The 22,877-nt window shown below is 44.9% G+C and overlaps 1 protein-coding gene across 3 annotated transcripts in view; it reads right to left on the reverse strand.

Moving 5' to 3' along the window:
* The window catches only part of ARHGAP26 (Rho GTPase activating protein 26), a 629,130-nt gene that overhangs the window by 71,417 nt on the left and 534,836 nt on the right, over positions 1–22,877 (reverse strand). The window contains exons 24-25 of one of the 3 annotated variants that reach the window (XM_088444112.1): positions 18,779–18,844; positions 18,512–18,699 (exon numbers count right to left, since the gene is read on the reverse strand). The exons of the other annotated variants lie outside the window; for them this stretch is intronic. Coding sequence (XP_088300238.1) covers positions 18,789–18,844 — 56 coding nt within the window. The 3' untranslated portion in view covers positions 18,512–18,699; positions 18,779–18,788. Of the gene's footprint in view, positions 1–18,511; positions 18,700–18,778; positions 18,845–22,877 lie in introns of those variants that run through there. 3 annotated transcript variants of the gene reach the window in all.

Below are 22,877 nucleotides of genomic sequence, written 5' to 3' on the forward strand. Positions count from 1 at the left end.
TCAGAGACTGAGGCAGCCCGTTCCACTTGGACAGGATCAGGTGCTGCAGAGGTCTAGAGTGAAACTGGGCGTATTCCACCATGTCGAACACCGACACCATGGAGCCCAGTAACCTCATCGCCGAGTGTAAGGACACCCGGCGGCTGTGCAGACAACTGCGCACCCTTGACTGTAAAGCAGAGATCTTGTCCTCCGTCACGAAGATCCTTTGCTGTCCCGAGTCCAATAAGGCTCCAAGATGCAGAATCCTCCGAGACGGGATTAGAGTGGACTTCTGCCAGTTGATTAGCCAGCCGTGCCGTTGCAGCAGTGCAATGGTCAGGTCCAAGTGGTGTAACAGGAGCTCTGGAGATCCTGCCACCAATAACAGGTCATCCAAGTACGGCAACATGCGGACTCCTTGCAGCCGCAGAGAAGCCGCCATGACCGCCATAGCGTCCTGTATGTCCAATGACACCATGTAGTCCCCAGGTTCCAGCGCCAGAATGATGGACCGTAGGGTCTCCATCCGAAACTTCGGGACCCGCAAAGACTTGTTGAGTGCTTTGAGGTTGAGAATCGGACGATATGACCCATTGGGTTTCTGTACCAAAAATAGATTTGAATAGAAACCCTGGCCCCTCTGGGAGAATGGAACAGGCACTATAACTCCAGCCTGGAGCATAGTGTGCAATACCTTCCGCAGCTCCGTAGCCTTGTTCCGGTCTGATGGTAGACCCGTGGTGAAGAATCGAGCCGGGGGTCTGTGCCGGAAGGAGAGGGCGTACCCGTGAGAGACCACCTCCAGAACCCAAGTGTCTGTCGTAGTGAACGACCAACACCGGGAGAACTGCAGCAGGCGGCCTCCCACCCTGGGATCCCCCAAGGGGAGACCCGGACCGTCAGGCCGCAGGCTTGTCATCTGGCTTGGGGGCCGGACGTCTGGTACTCCATGCCTGTTTCCGGGGCTTGACCGATTTCTTAGGGCCAGCCTGTCGAGGAAACGACTGTGGTTTGGGCCTGCCCTGGGCCCTAGATGACCGAAAGGACGATGGTCCAGAACCAGAAGGAGCAGCGGCCGACGGGAGACAAGCAGATTTGGCTGCCGCCAGCGTGGCCACAATCTTATCCAGATCCGGACCGAAGAGAACTTCTCCGGTAAACGGCAACGCTTCCAGACCTTTCTTGGATCTGCGTCCGCCTTCCAGGATCGCAGCCACAAGGTGCGACGAGCAGCTACTGCTGCTGAAGAAATTCTAGACACCAGAGTACTAATGTCTAGAGCCGCCTCGTTGATGTAGGTGGCCGAATCACGGAGATTGCCAATCAACTCCGCTTGTTCGGCCGGACAGTCGGATTCAAAAGAAGCCTCTAATGAATCCACCCAGCGCTCCATCGCTCTGGCAACCCAGCAAATGGCCATAGCCGGCCGTGCTGCCCCCCCTGCAAGGGAATAAGCGGACTTCAGGCAGATTTCTACCTTGCGGTCCGTAGCATCCTTAAGGGAGGACATGGATGGCATCGGCAATGTGGCACTACGGACAAGACGGGTCACGTGAGAATCCACCTGTGGAGGGGATTCACACTTAGCAAAATAATTATCCGCGAACGGATAAGCCACCGCCAGGCGTCTCTGCGGCTGGTATCTTTTGCCAGGTTGTTTCCACGCCTCCTCTAAATGGTCCACCAACTGACCCAAAAGAGGAAAGACTGTGGCATCGTCCTTCACATCTTTGAAAAAGGCATACTTAGATTTAGCCGCTGGGGGAACTTCGTCCTCAATCACCAAGGCTGTGCGGACCGCCCGAATAAGTCCAGGAATATATACTTTGGACTTAGCATCAGCGTCCTTAGTATGGAAAGGTTCCTGATCGTAAGGATCCAGAATCTCCCCATCATCAGACGTCCCTTCGTCATCCTCATAAGGAGCGGACAGAGACGCCACCGGCCTTTTATGAGGCCGCATCACAGACTCCCCTTGCAACACATCCGACAAGTGCTGTAAAGAACTCGTCAGGGAGTTAACCCACGCTGGCTCCTGAGAACCCGGGAGCGGGGAAATAGGGAGACTGTGGGGTACCACCAATTGTCGTGGGAACCCCTGCATGGGTGACGACACCACAGACTGCTGGGACAAACCCATCGGAGTAAACGCGGGCTGCGGAGCTAACTGGCCCACTAAAGCTGTTAACGCCTGAGCGAAACAAGCCCAGGGCGGCTCCTGTACCGGTGCTGTAACCGTAATAGGCCGCGCCATGGACAAACACTGCCGGCAAAGGCCCTCCACGCTACCCTCCCCCTCCGCTAACGGTACTTTGCACGTGGTACACTGTAGCCGGAGGGGAAAATCACTTTCAGACATGATGGCACCACGTATGTGACCTCTCTCACCAATTAAGTATTAAATAGGCGAGAGACCACCCTGCAGCACCGCACCGCAAGGGCTTTAGCAGAAAGAACAGGGACAGTAATAAAGCTGACAGTTTAGAGAAGAATAGTTACAGGCAGCGCTAGCACAGTCACATACAATGCAGAGAAATAACAATTCCTGCACTAACAGCGCTGATCACTCAACTACACAGACACAGGGCCTGGTAGGACACAGCGCTGCATACACAGACCTGAGCCACAGCGGAGGAGAGGTATGCGGGGGGACCCAGACCACGATGCTTCCTTCCAGACTTCCAGCAGCGTTCACCATGCGTTGCAGAGAAGATGGCCGCCGAGGAGCAGAGAGAAGCTGGCCTGGGGGAGGAGCGCTGACACAGGACCAGTCAGCACAGTGCAGAGAGGGCTGTGTGCAGCGGGGGAGGTGCCGGCTGTGAGACAGGGAAGGCGCGCTCCCCTGGCATGCATTTAACCCCATGGGACGCCGCAGCGCTACCGCTCTGCTGCGGTCCGCTGTCCCAGGGGGTAGTGGAAGCGCAGGTTGGTCGCCTGGCTCCACGCTGCAGCCAGTCCCCAGGGAGCCCCCTGCCTGGGGACTTAGGACCATGTGATCAGCGGGGACCCACCGCGGGACCCCGCTGCTTACCTCTGTCCCCCTTGAATCCGGCCATGGTCCGGAGCATCTGGGGTCACCGCTAGCTGTGACCCCAGACGCCCACCAGCATCCCCGGATCAGTACCGCCGTTCTGGTACCGGCGGGGTGTAGGGAAGACAGCATGGACGTCAGGACTGACTGTCCATGCTGTTCATCCAGATGTGCAGCCACAGCTGCATGAAGAAAAAGCTTCAGGGGCTCTTCTAGCCCCCACTCCAACAGGTGCACCCGACTCCGGCCGGGCACCAAACTAAACTGAGGTGCCTTGGCCCGGGGGCGGGGTATAGGAGGGGGACCTAGTGCATCCTGGGAGGCTGAAAGCTTAACTCTTTGGTGCCCTGCGACTGACGTCACACCTATACCCCAAGGTATCCTGTGGATACCCTATGGACCCTGAAGTAGAAATAACAATTTTACTTATAACATTTGCTCACGTACATCAAAGTTTAAAACATTAAACTCCACCATGGACGGTCCTCCAGATCCTGGTGTAATCGACAGGCCACGCTGCAGACACCAATTCATTGGACCACCGCCGGCTCTGGGAATACCGGATGACGTCACATGCCAACGTCAGTAAGCCATGCCCAACATGTTTCGTCACTTGATGACTTCGTCAGGGGGTGTGGCTAACCTCAAAACTGTGAATCCTTATATACCCATCTCCTCCACATAATAATTGAAAGATCAGATAATTCCATTTCACAATATTAAAACATAGTAAAATTACATAATATCCATAACAAATATAAAATATATAATAATAACATTTCATGTTTACCAAAATGTACAAGACAGCCATAAAAAACACCAGAAAGACTAAAAATAGTCAATTAATTAATTAGGTGTTGTTACTCCTAGAAACAGCTCCCTATGTAACATTATACATCCTTATAACTGATCAACATATTCTTACAGCACACCAGCTATCTAGAAGAGATACATAATTTATGTTCCCAAATAAAAAATAAATAAATCGTATGGAATGGAAGCAGATTTCTATAAAAAGAAAACATATAACATATTAGACAGAATTAAGAGGAACAGATCCAAACTATATAACATAATATTCATATGGATTCATGAATGGATATTGCTGCGACATTGAAGATATGCACGCTCGCGGCGGTCAGCAGGCACTATAAGTATAGCGCATAAGGGAAACTAATCCAACATGAACTGTGCTACATAGATATCAGCCTCACAGCGCTAATCATGCAAAACGCATACAATGTCACAGCCTTCGTTCATTCCACTAGGTGCCAGGGTATTTAAAGTATATATCCAGAAAGTTTCTCGCTTGGATAACTAACAGGATATCACCTTTCCTATCATCTAATTTCACGTGTTCTATAGCCTTAAACTTACATTTTTCTAATTTGGAGTTGGAACAGCTTTGAAAGTGTCGAGGGACACTATGATTAGACACTTTGTTTAAAATATTTCTGGTATGTTCCAGAACTCGTATTTTTAGCTGACGTTTTGTCTTGCGTTTAAGGCTATAGAACAGGTGAAGTCCTGACCTTTAAACTCTGAGTTAGCATTTTATATGATAATTCTTCTCTTCTTAAAAGCCCAGTTGTGGGCAGCTTATTCATAATCAAAGTCTGTAGATCTGGCCCCTCTAGTGAAATCCGCATCAGATTAATTATGCTTGGTACACATTGGCCAAAATATTGGCCGTTCAATTGAACGGCCAATATATCTTGGGTGCGTCGGTGGGTGTGTACCATCGATATGTCTGTGAATAACGTTGTTCATAGACATATAGCTTTGGCTGTTCAGCACAGCCGATGGCATATTTATATTATATTATTTTAAATATATTCTTTTAGATATATTTACTATGTTTTAATATTGTGAAATGGAATTATCCAATCTTTCAATTATTATGTGAAGTAGATGGGTATATAAGGATTCACAGTTTTGAGATTAGCCACATCTCCTGACGAAGTCATCAAGTGACGAAACATGTTGGGCATGGCTTACTGACGTGGACGTCATCCGGTATTCCCAGAACCAGCGGTGGTCCGCTGAGTTGCTGTCTGCAGCGTGGCCTGTCGATCCGGAGAACCGTACATGGTGGAGTTTAATGTTTTAAACTTTGATTGTCGTGAACAAATGTTATAAGTAAAATTGTTATTTTTTACATAATCAAGAGTGCGCTCTCCTTTCAACTTGCTTCTAAAATCTATTGCACCGTGGCTTGGAGCTGGGATGCAGCTGCGCTACATATATACCTAAACAGATCATTTCTGGACATTTCAATCAAAAGATTTCATGCGCAGTAGTAGGATTTCTTCCATAATATTATATATATATATATATATATATACATACACACACACATATATATATATATATATATATATATATATATATATACACATATACACACACAAACCACAAAGGAGAGAAGGCAGCACTCACGGGTCTTGTAGATCAAGAATCAGTCTGAAAAATGTGTCTGTCTTGTTCGACGTTTCAGTCAGTAGGACTTTTATCAAGAACACAAGTACAATGGCAAACATACATACCTATATATCAGCATGACGTCAGTGATCGGTGCAAACTTCATCTGCGGGCCGCCAGGTGCCACGAGTATGACGTCATTCGCGTGCGCCCGATGCATGTCACAGTGCTAACACAATGATGTCATCGGCATCGTGACTCAGCAGATACTCAGCACTAATGCCAACACTGTAGGAGAGGACCCACAGGGCAACAACCACCATCAATAGAGGTACCCAGTGCCCAGTTGAGCTGCCAGTCACCGGCAGGCCGTGCAGCAAGTGTACAGGTGGCCGGCTGACCGGCTGTACATATGTACAGATGCGCAGATATCTCTGCAGATATATCGCCATCTGGTGTGCTGCAGAGTAGATGCGATAGGTCTGTGATCGATGGCGTTCACAGACATACCTGGGGTACACATCCGTCAACACGCTCGTGATATATCGACTGTTCAGTTGAATAACTGATATTTTCCAGTGTGTACCCAACTTTATACCTGTGCTAACCACAGGTGTGCGCAGGGGCATTGCATGGGCAGTGTTCTACCCATGCATTAAATCTTTGCCCATGCAAAATTCCTCTGGCGCTCTGTTCTATGATGTGACCAATAAGTTGCGCTGCGCTGACATTTTTATATGAAATGTCAGCGCAGCATGACTTCCAGCCATGTCAGACTGGAGGGCGGCAGAGCAGATACTTCCCCCAGTATAAAAGGAAGGGAGAATGGTTGTCTGTGGGAATAGATGCCAGTGAACACACTGAACATTGAAGAGAGTGGACTGCCAGCGTCGACTCTCTGAGTTTCAGTGGCCGTGTGTTTGTTATTGGTCTTTATGTACAGCCAGCATGTTGGACAGTATATGGGCAGCAATGCCATCTGTGTCCAGGCAGCAAGTGGGGGAGTATCTGGGCCACTCTTAGAAAAATGATCGTGTCCAAAAATCAACTGTGCAGCAAGTGTACTGGTATTCGGCTGACCGCCCGTACACAAAGCCTGATGTGCAGATAAATATGCCATCGTCTGTGCTGCACAGACAAAGCTATATGTCTGTGAACGACATCAGTCACAGACATATCGATGGTACACACCCACCGACGCACCCACGATAGATCGGCCAATATGTTGGTCAATGTGTACCAAACATAAATAATCTGATGTGGATTTCACTAGAGGGGCCAGATCTACAGACTTTGATTAGGAATAAGCTGCCCACCACTGGGCCTTTAAGAAGAGAACAATTATAATGCTAACTCGGAGTTTAGAGGTGAGGACTTCAACTTTTCTTTATTGTGAAGGCCCCCATCTGGCTAGGTGAAGACACTGTCCGGGGGTGCCATCCGGGGGATATTAGTGGTGTTTTTTCTTCCATCACAGACACATTATAACAGAATACAGAACAGAGAATATATGATGGAGGGCGATAACCGGTGCGCTCCCAATCACAACATATCACTAGCCGCATCGTGTCCCCTCATTATTGCACAGCCATACAGTACACAGCGGAAGGAACCCGCCCACCAACATCACAATTAGTCACTCCATGATGTAGCCAGTGATGTGTTGTGAATGGAGTCTGACCCCAGGGGCCCTGGTGTAATACACCTGCTGCACCACTGGTAGTTCTGCCCTTGATTGAGGGTATGAAACATACTGCTACAGAGGCACTGTGGGTGTATGCTCTCATGCATTATTATATTACTTTTAATCATCCTCACTAAGTTTACTATGTTCGTTTTTTATTAGTTATAAGTGTGTAATGCATGTAATGCGTCAGATTTTACTTTTATATATCTTTTTATAACACCTTAATCATATGAGATGTGTGGCTGCATGTAATGTACTAACAATTTGATAAGGTTGTATATGCCGTATAGTATACATAGAAAAGAAATATAGCATCATGGTCGGCTGGGTGAGTCATTTGCTTTGCATAGGATAGTACTGGTACATGTAGATGCTATGGCTAACGGGTTTGATAGGAAAAACTGGTATGCTTCCCTGCTCTGTGAATCAGCAGGTCTCGCTGTCTGAGCATATATATTACAATCTGTGTTATGTGAACTGTGGGCACTATTGTTTGACATAATATGTACTGTGGGCATTACCGTCTTTTATAATATAAAAGAGTCAGTGCTCTTTGGCATACAGTAATATGAACTATGGGCACTACTATTTGGCATAATGTGAAGTTTGTAGACTACGGTTCGGCTTAATCTGAATGGGGGGGCAGTACTTTTTTGATATAATATGAACTGTGGACACTACTATGTGGCATAATGTGAATTGTGGGTTTACAGTTTGGGGGGACCAGGCCAGTCCTGGAGGCAGATGAACACCCTCCTCAACACTGCCATATTGTAGCGATCTCTTTTCAAGTGGGAATTGGCCACACTATCGTGCTTGGTCAAGACACCTCTATAGCAACGGAACTCGCAAGATGTATCGTTGATTCTGTCGGTTGGAACTAGGACCACCCATTACCAAATGCCTAGTTTCGCCATTGTGGCCAATCCGCCCCTGTCTCTGTCACAAAGAAAAAAAAATGTGCCCTTAAAGTATAAACTTCATATGACTTAGAATAAAAGAGTCTAGGGAGTTTTAGTATTTGAAAAATAAGGGTAAAGTTACTGCACAATTTAGACTAATGTACCAGATTACTACTACTGCAATAATATTCTGTCCTGTAAGATACTAACTGGGGATGGAGTGGAGTGTATGATTTATGATGGTGTGGTGAGGGCCCCATCACACTGTAGTAATGGGGCACATACATTTTTAGTTACATGATCCCAGCCTCTCCCTACAATATTAAGTCCAAGGGCTGGATGAGACAGCAGGTGCCTGACATATACAGTGTTTCCCCGATAATAAGACACTGCCTTATTTTTTTTTTTGGCTCAAAGAAACTCCATAGGGCTTATTTTCAGGGTAGGGATTATTTTAATTAACATTGACGTTGTTGAATGCAGTCTGTGCCTCTCCCTCCCCCCCAGTTGCTGAATGCAACCTGGGCCCCTCCTCCACCCCCCCCCCGGGCCCCGCTTTTTTTTTCTTTTAAATCTCCCCCTCCCTGTTGAATGCAGTCTGAATGCGTGCCATTTTTCCACTTACATTTACCTTCCTCCACAGCTCTTGATCCGCGGCTCCTCCGACGTCGACCTCGCCCTTTAGAGTCGCGACGCGACGTCACGCGCGCTGACTCCAAAACAAGATTTATTGAAAGCTTGTTTTGGAGTCTGACTACCGTATCTCACTGTAAGCTGGTGGAGGAGCGGCCTGAGCAGCCTCCTCCAGCTGTATCATTGAGTAAGGGACCAGGTCGGCGGGCGATAGCATCGGCGGCCGGGCCTCCTTTCCCCCCTGGCGGCATCCATTTCATGCGGGGGGCGGAGCTGGGGGCATTTTATTGTGAAACTGGACAAAATGGGGATTTAGGTAGGGCTTATTTTTGGACCAGGTTTCAAAAGTAGGGGTAGTGCTTATTTTCGGGGAAACACGGTAGTAAACAGAGTTGTAGCTTTTGTAGATGTGAGGTAACAGATTAAAATACCTCCTTAAATATCTGTTTAACAATGTACAGTAATCACCGCAAGTAATCCAGATGGGAAAATAGAAGGTTTCCCTTGGTAAATTTAAGCCTTTAAATTACATGCAATTTTATACTCATAACATCACAGTAATTTTCTTAGAACATCTCCATAAACAAGTAGTTCCCAAACAGTGTGTTGTGGCACCCCGAGTGGCTGCTGCAGCACACTTCGGGCCCGATTCAGAGCCGCTCGCAAGCGGGCCAATGGTTGCCCACTTCGCAAGCGCCGTGCCCGGCGTGCTCCGCTGAGCGACTGAAGTTTAGTCGCTACGGGCCTCACAAGAAGATGGGGCAGCTGTCGATGTTGACTGACAGCTTGCCCCATTTTGTGGGCGGGTAGGGGGGGTGGCCGGACAAACGCAGGCGTTCCCTTAGGAAAGCCTGGCATTTGTAGGAGGACTGACTGACATCACAACTGAAGTAAGTAGTGGACTTCCTGCGCTATTAGAGCAGGAAGTCCACTCGGGCTTGCAGGGTCTCGTTGCAAGCCCGATGGTCGTGATAATCGCGACGGTCTCCAGCCCGCTCGCACAAGCTGTGGATGGTCACCCACAGCTTTGCGAGCGGCCGGAGACAAAAAAAAAAAAAAAACACCCAGATTCAGAGCGAGTGGCTCTGAATCAGGGCCTTAGAGAGTTGCCTGTGGGCCGGTTGTCTGGTCCCCCCAAAAAAATCATTTTGGCTGGTTTGTTTGAACACAGAAAAGACAGTGTCCAGCAATTACACCGACTGCGCTTTGTTGTGTGTGGCTTGGAGTTTCTGCCTCCTCCCGTACGTCCACTCTCCCCCTCCTCCGTGCGGATTACTCCTGTGACCATCAGTGAGCACATGGCAGAACACTGCAGATAGCGTGAAGGTTGAGAAACACACCATGGTAGGTCTGCACCCAAACAATTCATCTTTCTTTGCATCCGAGTTGTGAATTCATACAGTCTCCGCTATCCCAAACCCTATGTAATTATTACAGTATAATTATTGTGATTAAAAGGATGTTGTGATTTAGGACCTTGGTAGTGAATAAAATATATTTCTTCTGTTTTGTTTAAATGCTTGCTCCAAATCATACTTGCCAACTCTCCCTGATTGTCAGGGAGACTCCCTGACATAATAGTAATCTCCCTGTCTCCCTGAAAAGTCTACCAATCTCCCAGATTGCACCTTACCCCCATTATGAAGCTGTTATATTACAAAAACAACATATTTATTCTTTCAAATGTGATCATTAGTATAATTTCCCTGCATTGGTTATTATAAGACACAATGATTCCTATAGCTACATACATTTTCTGAAAAGTATCAGGGTGTTTTAATCAACTGCTTTGGGACTCATTTACATTTGGATGTAAATCAATGTTATGGCATCTCAGATGTAGCAGTACACGCCACTTTACCGCCGCGCTCATAGATGCTGCTTTCACTATCTCCCCGAAATGCTCTTTCAAAAGTAGGCAAGCATGTTTCAAATATTTGTATACTATGGCTGATATGCACCATTTTACTGAGATGTTTCTAGTTTGTACTTACAGTAAATACTTAATAAATGTGCTGTAAAGCGATTTCTGAGACACTGCAGGTGCTGGGAATGGAGAATGTTTGGGAACCCCTGCCATAAAGCATTGTTTGTCAAATTGGACGTAGCACGCTATAAGGTGCGAATATAACTATTCAACTCCAACATGCAGGATGTTTTTAATAGCAATTTATCTCACACCGGTAGCTGGAACTGTAGTTTAATAAATGTAATCTTCTAAAATTGCTCATGGAAGATTACATGGGTTGCAGTATGTTTATGAGAGCCACGGGACAGGCTCAAGTCTACCTAAGCCTTTTATATATTATTGATAATAATAATGTTATACCCATAATTTATAGCTGCAGGCAAATAGTTATAGTGTAAGAAAGTTCTGTACAACCTAACAATAGAAGTTGTGGCAGACAGAAAGCATCACCATAGAGAAAAACTAAAGCGGTTACGTGCGTTCCACTAAAATCGCCTCATCTAATTAAATGTTGCTATCTATCTGCTTGACAAAAAGGGTTTTCTACTGTATTATTCACTAAACCAACTGACAGCAACAAAATCCATTATACGGACAGCGTCTCCTCAACTAAGCTGCAAAAAGGATTACCCTTTTCACAAATGATACACATTGTTTGCATAGACAGTGATTACGATCACATATTTAGGCACGCAATGGTGTGTGCCATTCTGCAGGTCTCACTGGCATCTTGCGTACATAATTAAACACATCTCTGCACACAGTGATATAAGCAGGGTGCCAGAATAATGTCTACTTGTGAGAGTCTGTCCTTTACTAAGTAACACAAATGGTTAGATGATCACACATTGCACTGTTTACTGTTAAACTGAAAACTGCCAACAGGGACAATTTGCTTCCGCATCTGCAAGCCAGGCCCTACCCTTGGACTCCAGGTGTTCTCCCTAAACGTTTAAGTCAGCAAACAATACAGCTTTAACAATCTTTCGTGAAACTATTTTATTTTTAGCCCAATGGAATGACATAACATTAACTGAATGTATATTGTGCAACTTTGCAAAAAGAAAAGAATAGTGCATGAAGCTACTTTAGTTTTAAAGACATACTGTACATTATATGTAGTTTTGCCCTACAGAGCATAAAAAAGGTCAGACGCCAATGAATGTCTAATTACCACTGTTTCCCATTTACTTACAGAGAAAAATATTTGTGAGTAGCAAATATAAGCAACAAAAGATAATTTTTTTCTCATGTAGGATGTAAAGCCAACAAAGAAGTGCAAAATGCTCTATTCCATAATGTTAAATAAAAATGACCACATATAAAGAGAGCAGTCCGATCAGGGTATAGATAAGTAATTATGCAAATCTAGCAAAAAAATAAATAAATCACTCTCCTAACACATGACAGGTTGAGATACACCACAGAAAACTTGGATATATATTATGATCACCTGTAATTTATTAACATACTAACAATATACAGCCATGGCCAAAAGTTTTGAGAATGACACTAGTATTGGTTTTCACAAAGTTTGCGGCTTTAGACCAATTTTGTCAGATGTTACTATGGTATACTGAAGTCAAATTACAAGCATTTCATAAGTGTCCAAGGCTTTCATCCTTTTGCAGGATAGTCAGTGTTGTATATAAAAAAAAAAAAATCTAAAATAAATTATTGACGCGTTTCATTACTAATGTCAGTTTACAAAAGATCTACTGGGTATGTCCTCCACTCATTTGTCCGATCTATCTGTTAGACAGGCAATCTCCATTTCCCTCATTACTGTATGTAGGAGAGTCTCTGCAGTCACTTTCTTCTGTGGGAGACTTTTTAAGCTGTAAAAATTATTTAGAATAACAAAACTGACGTAGCCTAAGTGCAGAAAGGGTGTATTAATGCAACTTTTGAAATATGTAGAGGGATTCTGGACTATAGACGGTGAAAAGGTCTACAATGTCTAGACAGACACCAGATGTTAGACAGTCAATAGGTCGATGCGCTGAATGTCAACATGTAAGAAGGTTGACATGTACAAATGGTTGACAGGGTCAAATGGTCGACACAAACATGGTTGCCACAAAAAAATGTCGACACATGCTTTTTTTTGTTTTTTTAGGGTTAGAAACTTCCCGGAGGGTTAAGGAGCATACACACGGGACATGAACGATATGGATGATAACGATATTGTTTTAACTATATATATCATTCAAATCGTTTAGTGTTTATGCAGTGAACGACCAACGATGCGCACTCCCGCTGGGCGATAATGACATCTTTTGTTGTCTGAACATGCAGCCAATCTGACGATATTGTCAAGATTGTGGCAGGATATCTGTTATGAGATGTGGCAGTGTGTACACCCAATATCGTTTGTCCTGCACTACAGAAAGTTCAAGGGAAATCTTTTACCAATATCGCTCATACAGCACATCGTCCCGTGTGTATGCACCTTTAGAGTTAGGCACTTACCCCGACGGTTAGGGTTAGGCAACAGGAGGGAAGGTTAGGATTAGGCATTTACTGGAGGGCTAGGGTTAGACACTAGAAGGGACGGTTAGGGTCAGGCACCTACCACGACGGTTAGGATTAGGCAGTTACCGGAGTGCAAGGGTTAGACACTAGAAGGGACGGTTAGGGTCAGGCACCTACCCCAAAAGGTTAGGGTTAGGCACCAAGAGGAGGGTTAGGGTGAACATTAGGGCTAGAAAAAAAAAATCATATGTCGACCATTTTTTGTTTTGACCTATTGACCATTTGTACCTGTCGACATTCTTACATGTCGACATTTAGTGTTGACCTTTTCTCCCAGTCAACCTATTGACTGTAACATCTGGTGTCCATCTAGACACTGTCGACCGTTTACTGTCTATCTCATAATCTATGACCCATGTAGAGGGGAAGTAGCTGTACATACACTACTGAGGAGGCGTATCTGTTGTGGCTGCATCAAATCTGGTACAAGATTTATGTTGATGATGATCACGAGAACAAACCCTGCTATACCTACAAAAATAAATGAGCAGGACAAAATGCATAGGGTCACCCTGAAATGACTACTACAAGAAATAGACTATGCCAACCATGGCTGTTGGTACCCTCACAAATACCCTTGTTCTCAAATTTCATGCTTACCTAAAGTCCTTGGGACTGGGGTCCTCTTCATTCCTTCTAAGCATTCATAAACCACTGACAATTACTTTTTCCTTAAAGAGCCCAGACTCAAAATACTGGCCTCAGGTTGTAGGATAACCTAACTACATAAATAGAAGTTATACATCACTAGCGTAAGAAACACTAATAGCTGGGGAGTCTAGTAGAGAATCTGAATGGGCAACAGTGTTCCAGAGGATGGAGGCACCTCTAGTGAAATCGTGGAAGCAAGAATGAGCGGAAGTGACCAGCAAAGAGGAGATAGGCTGGTCAGAGGAGGAGCATAGATGGCGGGAGGGAGTGTGGAGAGAGGAGGTTATGGAGATGTGGGGAGGGGAGGAATGGTTAAATTCATTGCGAGAGTGAGTAGCTTCAACTGAATTGTTAGTAGTATAGAGAGGTAAAAGACAATAAGATGAACAGCATTGAGAATTGATTGAAGTCGAGAGAGGCGAGAGAGGGAGACCAAAGTGGAGGAGGTTACAGTAGTCTAGGCGGGAAAAGATTTGAATGTAAGTTTTGGTGATTTCAGGGGCAGAAAAGGACCTAATTTTGCCAGTGTTGTGGAGCTGGATGTGGCAAAAGTGAGAGATGGCTGTGTGTGTGTGTGTGTGTGTGTGTGTGGGTGGGGGGGGTTGGGGGTGTGAAGCCAGAGAAATGGCGCAGTGGAAAGCTTCAATTTTGGTTAAACAGTGAGTGGCAAAGTAAAGATGGGGAATGTGGAGGGTAACCCAGTAGCATGTGGACAGAGGAGGGAGTTAAAGGTAAGCAAGGAAGCTGCATGGTTTGTAGGATTGGGAAAATATTAAGAGATTTGAAGTAAGATTGCTTAGCGTGATACAGAGCAAAGTTGTAGATTGGAAGTTTGAATTTGAAGTGGAGGCAGTCAGTGTGACTGCAAGATGTCCTCCAAGAGCTTTCAGCTGAGTAGGAGCATCTCTGAAGGTTGCGGGTCAGTTGAAGTGCCAAGGTTAAAGAGGAGAAGCTTGAAAGTGACATTTGGAGGTTAGAGAGGAAGGTGTCCAGACAGAAGGAGATGAGGGTAGGGGAGAGAAGATGGTTGTCAAAGAGAAGGAAGATTAGTGAAATTGGAAATATCACAATGGTGAGAGAGTTGACAAGGGCCTGATTCAGCTTGGATCGCAGTCGCTAATATGCACAAAATCGGCGGATTGTTGAGTACTGCGCACTGGTATGCGTCGCGGTGAGCGTGCGCGAACTGGCTACTGCGATCGGGACTGCGATCACAGAGTGATTGACAGGAAGCGTTGTTCGAGGGCCGGAAAATGTAGGCGTGCCAGTGCTTTTGAACGCGGTACAGGGAAGTACATAAATGATCCACTGTGAGGCCTGATATAGTGATATTGTTAGCAACTTCTGAGTAAGGTCAGAGTTGTGCAAGTGTGCGTGAAACTGCGATGGTACTCAATTGTACCGATGTTTTCGCAGTCTTGCTAAACATTACGGATGTGTGTAAGGTAAAGTGGGCATCCTTATGTAGTGCTGCGGCGACATTGCTATCGCAATGAATTAGCATACTTTTGGAGTTGAACTGCATGCGTAATCGCTATTGCATTCGCAGTTGCGATCTGTAGTAAATCAGGCCCTAGGTGAAGTGAGTGACCGCTAGTGTGGAAGAGGGAGGAGGTCCATTTGGTGAGTTTAAAGGAAGAGAAGCTTGAAAGTGGTGGCATCCATTATCCTGACGGATATTGAAGTCACCAAGGATAAGAGGGGTAAGGCTGGAGAACTTGCTACCTTACATATTACACAAATTACATATTTTTGATGGACATAATTTACATCTACATTTGGTGTTTTGGGGGAGGGGGTTGAGTTGTGCCCAACTCTAAATGAGCCCATAAGGCTGTATCAAAAGAGAACATCACACTTAGGGGGCCAACGCAGAGCTGAACGAATGTTGGCGATAATTGCTCACACACTGCATATATAGAACTGAATGAATATATTCACCTATTGTAAAGAGCAGTGTCAAAAAAATGGCGCCATTTTTTTTTACACTGCTCATCTTTACAGTACGTTTACCAAATTTAGGATCTATATTGGGACAGATGCCAAGTGTTAGAAAAAACTGCTTTTATATTATTGGAGCGTCCTTATATCCTCAACCTACGTTTTAGAATATATTCACCTTTATACAGAGTTATTCATATCTCTGCAGCTAGACTGCCATGTGCTAATTTTCATAGCCATCCTCATTATAGTTGTGCACATGCACAAGCCCTAACCCTGCTGCAAAAGTCCACGTGAAAACAGGCACATTTACACCAGTACCGTAACAGGGCGCAGTGCGTCCAGTGCCAGCCCCATCTTCTAAATGCATGACCTCATGCCAAAGAGGCAGGGCCACTAGCATTGAGAAATACAGCTCTCTGTATGATGGCACCTCTAGCACACCCCTAGTTACGGTCCTGAATGCCACATACACACAACTCTGCATAGCCTGCAAATCTGATGACATGACTTTTCTGACCTTAGTCTATGTTTAAATATCCATTACCACTCAGCTATGCCCCTTCAGCTGCAAGTGAAAATGCAAATGAGTTTCGTATGGCTCTTCATTACCCATGCTACCCGTACACTCAGCTTGGGACCATGCATAGTGCAAAACATTCAAGATGCTTCAAGGCTAACTTACATTCAACTCTACATTGACCTCTGAATGTTTTCATCTGTTCAAACTTGCCATTACCAATTACTTTCTATAGAGTAATAAAATATGCCACACATGCATGGTGGTGAATCTGTCAGGTGGAGGGTGTATGGTGCAGGGCATCACTTGACCCATGGTCAATGCTCACCCTGCACCTATTATAGATGTGCAACTGCCATAGTGGTCACTCACCAGTGATGGAAGGCTCACAAGCTACTAGTCACTGCATAGCGTTCAATCAGTATTTCATAAATCAATCACTTCAGGACCAGTGATTTACATACTGAAAACTATTTCCTAGTTATTTTACAAAGAATTTAGAGGAATTTATCCTTTTAAACTTATGGTGCCTACACACAGTAGGATAAAATGAATGATAACGATATTGACAATATCGTTCAGATTGTTCATTTTTTTTGGTGCTCAATGACCAGCGATGCGCGGGCACATATGGACGATGGCGATATCGCCCATCGCCCGTGCATGCAGGCCAACCTGGTCGATAATGGCCGGGTTACATAGAGACCCGCGATCTCACTGACCTGTCATTGGTGGGTTGGTGGTGTGCTGGATGAACGATATTGATCATCCAGCACACCGGGAAGGTGCAGGACGATCAGTCAGCGATATCGTTATCGTTGACTGATCGTACCATGTGTACGCACCATTACTGTAAATAGTGAGTAAGTAACCACAATATGTTGTTGCACATGCATTAGAGTTGAAAGCAGTAACTCCAATGTTATTATCCTTTTTAAATTTGGGGCCTGATTCAGAGCCGCTCGTAAACGGCCGCTCGTTCGTTCCGAGCGATGTTTGCCCAACTGCGCATGCGTACGGATTTTAATACGCATGCGCGAACCAGTCAGTGCGGCCGAAAATCGTTTGTTCGCTAAATAGCGAATGCCTGCTATTTTGAGTGACAGGAGGAGGCGTATGTGGGTGGTAACAGAGGAAGGTGCTTGAAAACGGGGAGTGGAGATCCGAACGCAGGCGTGCTTAAAGGTCAAAGCGAGCGTTTTATGGGTGTGCATAATTAACAAAGCAGCGTCATTGCCCACGTCACTGGGTTATTTTATAGTCAGAACTGCTCGCAAGATTGTGGTAGGAAAAACCAACCACAAGAATAGCGAGCAGTTCATACGCTGGTCGATGTACTCGATTAATCTAATAAATAGCGGACATGACGTAGGATGCGAGCGGCCAGGGGGCGTAGTTATCCAAAAAACGACCGCAAGTTTTGTTCGGTCGTTCAGACATGAAGGCGTCAACAGACCGCAAAGAGCGAACGGTTCATTTGAATAGCCACCCCCTTTTCCTGAACGACCGACCGCAAATAGCGACCGGCTGAATCAGGCCCTATTTCCTTACATGAGTACAAAAAATTTCAGAGGAAAAAGATAAAAGGGCTAACAGTGTTAAAATGGACTTCACCAAATGTCTGATTACATGAGTCTTTCTAGATTACATTCAGCCTATAATTGTTTTTGCTGCAAGATGTTGCCAAATATGTTCTCTTTAAAAAGTTATTTCAGATTTGATGGATTACTAAGTGTCAGGTATATTCTATTTTTTCATTTGTAGCCAAAGTCGAGCGTTGTGCTGATAGCTGTAATACCTCTAGTCTCAAATGTTGTGATTTGCACAATCAAAATAGATTTTTAGTTTAATTATGGATTCTTTTCTCACATTTATTTTTCCCAGCAGACATTAGATCTGGCTGCAAAGTCGTCATACAAGATGTCATTACATGAAGTAAGTGACAACATTTCAGTTTGTTTCGTCTGGTTGTGAGCTCACATGAAATGACCTGTAATAGTACTGGGACTGTCAATCAGCTCAATTTTATATCTATCATAAAAAAGGACAGCATATGTACTCTATTATAATACAAGAAATTAAAAAAAATCAAATGAATGATAAAAAATTTCATTACTTTTAACATTCAACATATTTAAATAGTTTTTATTAAACAAAGAAAACGTATGTGCTGAAATGCTTGTAATCCTTTATATAATCATCACATATTCAATTTCCTTTATTCTAAATTTCCACCAACCCGTATGGCTCTGGCACTGGGCATGCTACATGTATCTGTGAAACACTGGGATTAAGGTATTTTCCTCTGTGCTTGCCCCAAACCTACTTATCTGGAGAGCTGCAGACTGTTATAGATAACTGAGCCTTAATTCAAATCATCAATCTGTCTCTGTGTATAGTGGTTTCTCAGCACCCAACGATCTCTATCTGGAATGGAATAACATTTATTACAGCAGAGCAGTAGTTGGTTATTCAGATGCAGGATAATTGATTCAGTTGTACTCACCTGTGGACCTCTACGTGGCAGCAAGTGTTTGTTCTATTCGAACTTGAAAAGAACAAAGTGAGATTGCTGTAGGGTAAGAACACATTCAAACAACATATGTCATTTTAAACTGGATAATCAAGTTAATTTAATAGCCAAGTGCCCTTTAAAGGCACTATTATTTATTGTGGACAGATCAGTAAGGGGCCTATTCATCATCGATAAATGGCCCAGTAACCATGCGGAAACGACAGTTTGCGCATATTTTAGTTACCAGGCCATTCATCATCAGGGTCCCAAATGCACCACGTGATATTCAGCAAACTCCGAAAACTGAAAGATGGCGCTTGTTCCCGGATCCCTGCTCTTTCCTATGGGAAGGAGTTTCGGGGATGCGAAGAGGGATCCCAGTGGATCCCTCCGCAGCCTTCTCTCTACCGCCCTGGCAGCATTGCACATGCATGACCTCGGGTCACGCATGCGTAGCCGCGCCAACAGGAAGCTAACTAATGCAGCTACTTCAGTAGCTGCGATACTATAGAGAGAACAGTTCTCTTTGGAGCAGCTGTCCCGCACTAGAGCAATGATGAATTGCTCCAATGCAAAGTTTCCTCCGCTGCGAGTTGGATACTTAAGTATCCCTTGCAGTAAGATCATTACTTAATCATCGGGGGCCATACGGCCTCCAATGATGAATAGGCCTCTCAGTGTGAACATCCTGTCAGTTCTTTTTAGCTAAAAGATAAATAAAACACGCACTTGTTTACAGCAGGTCCCATTCATAACACTCTCAGACCACTGAAACAGAAGGATGAGCGACTTAACTAACATACAACTCAGGATATTGTAAGGGATATCAAGGAAAGTCATACAACAATATATATATATACATACATACCCTCCAACCATCCACCGATTTTGGTAGGACAGTCAGAATCCAGAGGGGGGGGGGGCATTTTCTCACAGCAGAGTACAGGGTGAAGTGCACAGTATCTCAACAGTGCAGGAAGTAGGCCTGTGGGCAGCCCAGTAGCTCAGAGCGGTGCTATCGTGGTGAATCCTGACTCCCATGTGTATATACAGTGCATCCGGAAAGTATTCACAGCACTTCACTTTTTCCACATTGTTATGTTACACAGCCGTATTCCAATGTGGAATAAATTAATTTTTGTCCTCAAAATTCTACACACGACAACGTGTAAAGTTTTTTTGAGATTTTTGCACATTTAATTTAAAAATAAAAAACAAAAAAATCACATGTATATAAAGTATTCACAGCCTTTGCTCAATACTTTGTTGATGCACCTTTGGCAGCAATTACAGCCTCAAGTCTTTTTGAATATGATGCCACAAGCTTGGCACACCTATCTTTGGGCAGTTTAGCCCATTCCTCTTTGCAGCACCTCTCAAGCTCCATCAGGTTAGATAGGAAGCGTCGGTGTACAGCCATTTTCAGATCTCTCCAGAGATGTTCAATCGGATTCAAGTCTGGGCTCTGGCTGGGCCACTCAAGGACATTCACAGAGTTGTTCTGAAGCCATTCCTTTGATATCTTGGCTGTCTGTTTAGGGTCGTTGTCCTGCTGAAAGATGAACCGTTGCCCCAGTCTGAGGTCAAGAGCGCTCTGGAGCAGGTTTTCATCCAGGCTGTCTCTGTACATTGGTGCATTCATCTTTCCCTCTTTCCTGACTAGTCTCCCAGTTCCTGCTGCTGAAACACATCCCCACAGCATAATGCTGCCACCACCATGCTTCACTGTAGGGATGGTATTGGCCTGGTGATGAGCGGTGCCTGGTTTCCTCCAAACATAACGCCTGGCATTCACGCCAAAGAGTTCAATCATTGTCTCATCAGAACAGAGAATTTTGTTTCTCATGGTCTGAGAGTCCTTCAGGTGCATTTTGGCAAACTCCAGGCGGACTGCCATGTGCTTTTTACTAAGGAGTGGCTTCCGTCTGGCCACTCTACCATAAGGCCTTATTGGTGGATTGCTGCAGAGATGGTTGTCCTTCTGGAAGGTTCTCCTCTCTCCACAGATAAACGCTGTAGCTCTGACAGAGTGACCATCGGGTTCTTGGTCACCTCCCTGACTAGGGCCCTTCTCCCACGATCACTCAGTTTAGACGGCCGGCCAACTCTAGGAAGAGCCCTGGTGGTTCTGATCTTCTTCTATTTACAGATGATGGAGGCCACTGTGCTCATTGGGACCTTCAAAGCAACAGATATTTTTCTGTACCCTTGCCCAGATTTGTGCCTCGAGACAATCCTGTCTCGGAGGTCTACAAACAATTCCTTGGACATCATGCGGTTTGTGCTCTGACATGCACTGTCAAGTGTGGAACCTTATATAGACAGGTGTATGCCTTTCAAAATCATGTCCAAATAACTGAATTTACCACAGGTGGACTCCAATTAAGCTGTAGGAACATCTCAAGGATGATCAGTGGAAACAGGATGCACCTGAGCTCAATTTTCAGCTTCATGGCAAAGGCTGTGAATACTTAAGTACATGTGATTTCTTAGTTTTGTTTTTTAAATTAATTTGCAAAAATCGCAAAAAAACTTTTTACACGTTGTCATTATGGGGTATTGTGTGTCGAATTTTGAGGACAAAAATTAATTTATTCCATTTTGGAATAAGGCTGTAACATAACAAAATGTGGAAAAAGTGAGCGCTGTGAATACTTTCCGGATGAACTGTACACATACTGTGGCAGAGAGACTCAGGTGCCACAGTTCAATCAGTTAAAAGGTCCCCCGGGACCTGGGAGAACTCATTGTTTCAGGCTTACAACCTGGGTTTAGTCCGGAGTCCGGGTTTTCTTGGGAACCGGGATGGGCTTTGCCTCGCTGTTCCAGCTGGAGTAGGTATTTAGCTGGAGTAGGTATCGTTACCAGTGCTCCTGACGCCAGCAAGTGGCCAGGCGATAGTTTGTGAAAGCTAGCGTTAGGGAGCCCTGCCAAGCAGGGTGAACAACAGGACCTGAAGTAGCGGTGTATATGAAGATACCAAAAACTTGTCTGTACTAAACTGCTGTAAGAAAATAAAGTCCACTCTACCTTGCAAGTCTGCCAGTGTTTGTGATCTTTCGAGCCAGAGTGCTTCACAAGTGGCGCCCAAACAGGGACCCATCTGCTAGCCGCTGATCGTGTAACTGCCTGATAAAGGGGCACAGCCTGTCTAGGGCTGCCCTGTACTGCAATGTGCACTGCTATTCTCAAGACAGTCCTGTTTATTTTATCATAGGACATTTTTAACCAAATAATATTTTTCTAAATTAGATGCTTTAGGTGGCCGGAGTTTGAGAAGCTGTAGGAACAAGAATCTGATAAATAGGGTGTGGTGCCCCATATAATGTATGACGTTACTTTTATGGACTGACAGAACCTCATGCAAAATGAATCCGTTTGCTCTTTAGAAAATAGATTAAAAAAAAGGTGTGTCCTACTCCTATCCCTTCATTAAGTGATACGAAGCGTAATGCTTGGAATACTGAGCAATTCTGCCTGTGTTCCTGGTATTTGCCCTGATGAGATTATGCTTTACTAGTAAGTTGAAGCAATGTTTATTTTTTATGTCTTTATCCACCACTGCCTGCCCTGACTTTCAACAGCTTCCTGGATGCCACGTTGGACTATTCCTGGTCACTGTCCCAGAACCGATCCTTCCACTCAGTCCATGCGATAGGAATATGGTCTAATCTGGTCACTCCCTTCATTAGAGGATACAGGTCTTTGGTGCACCAGCCAATCAATAGAATGATGTCCTGTTGGTGTAGTGGAAAGATAAGCACACACATAGAATGCTCACCTTCCAACTGGACTATTGCTCGCTAATGATGACAACAATTAAAGACTCGGTCACTATCAGGCCACACAAGTAGTGATATAGTTGGTGATATCGGGGCATGAGTGGTCAGCTTCAGGGCCCAAAAGAGTAAAAGAACTTGGAGAAAAGTGCCAACCAATCAGCTCCAGTCACTTTACAGGCTGTGTTTGAAAAATGACAGGAGCTGATTGGTTGGTACTTTATCACCATCCACTTTATCTCTCCAAGGCTCAGTACATAGACCCCATAACCTTGGGAAACAGGTATTCTAAACAAACAATGCAATGTGAT

This window comes from Taudactylus pleione, unplaced genomic scaffold (assembly GCF_031769625.1).
Source record: "Taudactylus pleione unplaced genomic scaffold, aTauple2 ptg000349l, whole genome shotgun sequence".
In the NCBI taxonomy this organism is placed as follows: Eukaryota; Metazoa; Chordata; class Amphibia; order Anura; family Myobatrachidae; genus Taudactylus; species Taudactylus pleione.